The sequence below is a fragment of the Anoplophora glabripennis genome, unplaced genomic scaffold, assembly GCF_000390285.2.
Source record: "Anoplophora glabripennis isolate ALB-LARVAE unplaced genomic scaffold, Agla_2.0 scaffold39, whole genome shotgun sequence".
NCBI classification, from domain to species: domain Eukaryota; kingdom Metazoa; phylum Arthropoda; class Insecta; order Coleoptera; family Cerambycidae; genus Anoplophora; species Anoplophora glabripennis.
In genome coordinates, this window is record NW_019416254.1 from 602,322 (window position 1) to 607,949 (window position 5,628).

General features: G+C 43.5%; 1 protein-coding gene across 1 annotated transcript; it reads left to right on the forward strand.

Moving 5' to 3' along the window:
* The first annotated feature begins 932 nt into the window (after positions 1 to 932).
* On the forward strand, positions 933 to 2,576 carry LOC111693073. The gene is made up of 3 exons (XM_023457207.1): positions 933 to 1,086; positions 1,313 to 2,376; positions 2,511 to 2,576. The coding sequence occupies exons 1-3, from the start codon at positions 933 to 935 to the stop codon at positions 2,574 to 2,576; spliced, it is 1,284 nt and encodes a 427-aa protein (XP_023312975.1).
* Positions 2,577 to 5,628: the final 3,052 nt, after the last annotated feature.

Genomic DNA, 5,628 nt, shown 5'->3' on the forward strand with positions numbered 1-5,628 from the left:
CCTAAAAAAATATAGTTTCACAAATTTTCAAGTTCCTAACCTACCTATTTTCAGAATAATCGCAGAAAAACGATTTAAAATTTTAACTTTCAACACCCTGTAGTTCCGAAACTATCAACTTTCGGATAAGGCATGTTTGCGCCAATGGTCACCATTTCACGTGTAGTATCTTCAGCTTTCGATTTTCCCATTGTTAATGAATCACCCTGTATACACTACAAAGTAAGTTACTTATAAATATGGGCCAACGGACTTAATCTCCTCAGGGTTTCTTCCGAAGAAGAGAAAGAAGGGTATGTCTCTCGTTAACGTTGAGCATTCTAAATCAAGGACGTGACAACCAGTCCAGAAATTGTTCAACCATTGACGACTGCATTGACGTCTTCTGAAAATCAAACTATTAATTAAAATGCCGTAACATCTAAACGCATCTAAACTACGTACTTAATTTCAAGATCAATGTTACTATATGTAGAGTTAAAAATACATATTTGGTTTTTTCCCATGGCCCTTTTTGGGAGAAACCGGAAGAAAAAGTACATTTACAATTTGACAGAAAAAAATGCAGAAAACCCGCCTTTCCAGAACTACTTACTAAATATTATGTACGTACTTTTATATTTCATTTAATTAATTCACAAATCAATAAATATCAGCTGATTTTTTATAATCAATAGTAATTGCCTGCAATGGCTGAAGACGACCACGGCGAGCTTGGTGCCTTGGGAGGGGGCTAGACTCAGCGCTGTTGAGCCTAGGGACCTACCTAAGTTCACTAAATTCATCGTATGGATTCCGGGTCATCCTGATGAACCGGAAACCATCATGCGCCGTCTGGAAAACCAGAACGGGAAATTGAGGACGGGGCCTGGAGGCTAATCAACCGCAAGGTTGAGGAGAAGGGCCAGACCCTAGTCCTCTCAGTAGATGAGATGAGTGTGAAGGTACTTCAGAAGGAGGGCTTCAGACCATTTCTGAACTTCACCAGGGTCCTTTTTAGGAACCTGGAGAAGGGCAGGGTAGATTTGGGACCTTCTGATGAAGATCAGGAGGGACCAAAATCTGTATTATCTGGTCAAATTCCAGGTAATACAAGCGAACATTCAGCACAGTAGAGCGGCATCTGCTGCTCTCTGTGCCAGTGTGGCGCGCGTAAATGCGGATTTAGCTTTGATCCAGGAGCCTTGGGTACATGGATCCCGGATCAGAGGATTGCAGGTAAGTAATGGTGGCTTACTGTATTGTGGCCACCAAACTAGACCTAGAGCTTGTATTTATTACAAGAGTAGTATTAATATTTTTCCTCTTCCAGGGTTCTGCACGGATGACCTGGTGGCGGCCGAAGTGACTTATGTATCGGAGGGAACGCAGAGACAACTGGTAGTTTGCTCAGCGTACCTCCCTTACGATAAGAAAGAATCTCCTCCAACCAGGGAACTGAGGGACCTGGTGGCCTGGTGCGAGAAGGAGAAGAAACAACTCATCGTGGGATGTGATGCTAACTCACACCATACGGTGTGGGGAAGCAGCGATGTCAACGATCGAGGTGAGTCTTTACTAGATTTTCTTTTTAGTTATAATCTAGAGATTTTGAATGTCGGGAACGAGCCCACCTTTGTTATAAAAAATAGAAGTGAAGTCATCGATATAACAGTGGGATCGGGACCGATATGTAATAATATTGCGAGGTGGCATGTGTCGAATGAGCCGTCAATGTCGGATCATAGACATATCCACTTTGAAATTATAACGGATTATAATCCGCAAGTAAGAACCTACAGAGACCCAAAAAGAACTGACTGGGACTCCTATAGAACGGAGTTACAGGCCAGGACTAGGGAAATCTGTACAAAACTAAGGAACACATATGATCTTGAGAGGGCCGTGGAGGAACTCCAAAACGCCGTCACAAGATCATATGAATACAGCTGTCCTATCAAAGTGAGGTCCGATAAGCACACCGTACCCTGGTGGAGCAAGGAACTCACGCAGTTGAGGGGACAGACAAGAAAACTATTTAATAGAGCAAAGCGGACAGGAGAGTGGGAGACTTATAGAGCAACCCTCACTGAGTATAATAAAGAAATTAGAAAAGCGAAGAGAGACTCATGGAGGAAGTTCTGTGAGGATATTGATAGTGTCCCACAGTGTGCTAAACTCCAGAGACTTCTCTCTAAGAACGGACATACGAAACTCGGGTCTCTCAAAGCACCGAGTGGGGAATATACCAAAACTGGAAGGGAGACATTGGAATTACTTCTAAATACTCACTTTCCAGGCTCCAGGTTATTAAATCATGGAGATGAATATGACTGGAATCACCAGCAGAGGGTAACGACCGGGTCTCGACAGAACTGGGAGGTTGCCAAGACGGTGGTGAGTCAGTCACGAATAAGATGGGCAATAAGTTCTTTTGACCCATTTAAATCACCAGGAGCCGATGGAATCCTACCTGTACTGCTACAGCAGGGGGTGGACTGTCTAGCTCCGGTCTTAATTCACGTCTTCAGAGCCAGCATTGCACTTGGTTATATACCGCTGGCATGGAGATCGACGAACGTGGCGTTTATTCCTAAACCAGGGCGTCCATCGTATGCCCAGGCAAAGGCATATCGCCCGATAAGTTTAACATCTTTCCTCCTGAAAACGTTGGAGAGAATAGTTGACAGGCATATAAGGGACGGGGTATTGAGGGCAAATCCTCTGCACAGGTACCAATACGCCTATCAGGCAGGCAGATCAGTCGACACAGCCCTTCATAGCCTAGTCTCTAGGATAGAGAGGGCAATGGACGACAAAGATCTAGCTTTGGCAGCTTTTTTAGATATTGAAGGGGCATTTGACAATACACCTTTCGAATCTATTAATTCGGCAGTTCGCAACAGGGGCCTTGAAGACACTTTGTGTCGTTGGATAGATACCATGTTGAGAAACCGGACAGTAACAGCTACCCTTTCGGGAGAGACATCCAGGTGTAAGGTAGGCCGGGGCTGCCCCCAGGGAGGCGTACTGTCTCCCTTGTTATGGGGATTAGTGGTGGACGGCGCACTGGAGGGCCTTAATCGAAAGGGGTTTTATACACAAGGCTATGCGGATGACTTGGTCGTTCTCATAGTCGGGAAACATAATATTATCGTTTCAGAACTCATGAAAGAGGCTTTGAAATGGATAGATGACTGGTGTAAGGGGCAGGCACTGTCAGTAAACCCTGACAAAACGGTCGTAGTACCCTTCACCAGGAGAAGAAATTTAACTGGACTCTCTGAACCTATAATAGGGGAGAGGGGCATTACATTTTCCAGGGAAGTAAAATATCTAGGAGTGATACTGGATAATAAGCTTACCTGGAATGCGCACTTGGAAAAAGTGGTGAGTAAGGCGAAGCAGACATTGTGTGTATGCCGCCGCCTTATTGGGAAAACCTGGGGACTGAAACCAAAGATGTCACACTGGTTGTATACGTCGATAGTAAGACCCAGGATTCTTTACGGCGCTGTGGTATGGTGGCAGAAAACACAACAGACCACAGCGAAGGAAAAACTGAATAGAATTCAGAGATTGGCCTGTTTAGGTATAACGGGGGCGATGGCATCGACCCCGACAGCTGCACTAGAAGTCATGCTAAATCTGCCACCGCTGCATATAGTGGTGGAGAGAGAAGCGCGGCTAGCAGCATATCGACTCAGGAATAATAATGACTGGAGGGGTGGTTCCCACTCCAGGATCAAAGATACATCTATGTCGGAACCAATTCTTGGGATGGTATCCGACAAGATGGTTCCAAAGTTTCACTTCCACAAGCCATTTGAGACTCGAATAGAGGATCAAAGCGAGTGGGAGGAAAGGTTTAATACCCTGGAAAGGTGGAGCCTAGTATGGTTTACAGATGGCTCCAAAATGACCAGAGGGACGGGTGCAGGAATATATGGACTCAGACCCAGATGGAGTGCAAGCTACAGTCTGGGGGAGTTCCCTACTGTATTCCAAGCAGAAATCTTCGCGATAATGGCGTGTCTGGCAGAGAATGTACGTAGAGGTTATAGACGTAAACTCATATATATATTCTCTGATAGTCAAGCTGCAATTAAAGCTTTAGCCGCACACAAGGTAAGTTCAAAACTGGTGTGGGACTGTTTACAAATGCTGACTGAACTGGCCACCAACAATACAGTCAGACTGTGTTGGGTGCCAGGGCACAAAGGCATTTGTGGAAATGAGAAAGCGGATGAACTTGCTAGGAAGGGATCCGAGACAGTGTTCATTGGCCCGGAGCCCTTCTGTGGCACATCTCCCAGTGTGGTCAGGCGGGCTCTGGGCAAATGGACAGAGACAGAACATAGGAAATACTGGACTTCAAGGCCAGGACATAGCCATTCTAAGGAGCTTATGGAGTATCCTTCGAAGGGAAGAGCGAATGAGCTACTGAGCTTGAATAGAATCCGGCTCAGGAGAGTGACAGGACTCATAACGGGACACTGTCACTTTAGGAAACATCTACATAAGCTAAAGCTTGTAGACAGTCCAGTCTGCCGAGGATGTGAATCAGCGGATGAAACTTCTCTGCATATCCTGGGCGAGTGCCCGGGATTTGCACGTAGCAGAATGACGCTCCTTGGGAGACCCTATTTGGAACCCAAGGAATTGAGAGAAGTGTCAGCAAGGAAGCTTTTGGACTTTGTAAACAGAACAAATCTACTTGCTGAATAGGACTAGTAGTGGGACGCACAATAGGCCTAATTAGGCCGCAGTGCTATGGGACTTTTTAAAGGACCAACCACTATATGAAGAAGAAGAAGAAGAAGAAGAAGAATTGCTACAGGTGTGTTCCTTTGTAGATTAGATAATTAGAAATAGACGGTTTCCTACTTATAAAAAATAGGTACTTTGTGTAATTTTTTTTTCATTATAATTAGGTAATCTATAACTATTCTTGGTATTATAAAATGAGCAAACTAATAATTGAAATATTGAAGAGATTAAATTATTTTACGTTTGCAAATTAAATCAAGTGCCTTAGAGCCATTTTCAAATACAACGAAATCAATCCTCAAGTGAATATACAACTCATTAAAATAAATTAAATATAGGCACGTTTCTACTAATCTCAACAACCAACAAAAACTTTTCAATTATCAGTTCTCCCTATACCGCACCGTGTCGAACTTTCCGAGGTAACTCTCCCATAAAAATCAAAACACTGGCGCACGGCCGAACCCTCAGTAGGACCGACTAAAGCAATATAACCAGGCGCATCCTTAGGGACACTGTTAACTAAAGTGCTCTGGTCTGCATAAAATTGCTATTCCCAAATCCGAACAATGAAACTAATAAATTAATTCGTGCAACTAAGAGGTCTGTAAATTTTCAAATTTCTTTTGTTTCTGGCCTACCACGTCAGAAATCAACGGAGATAAATGAAGGGGATATTTTATGCTTAAAAAGTTAATGTACAGGGTGTCTAATATTCCGAATTCACGCACAACCACAGATTATTAGATTAAAAATAAAACGATTCAACTAAACTTACTTCTAATAAAGTCTTTTCGTTCGTTTAGCTGCCTAAAAGGAGGCATAATTGGAAAAAATAGTTTTTTGAAGGGACTACAGTAATTATTTTTATAGAAACTG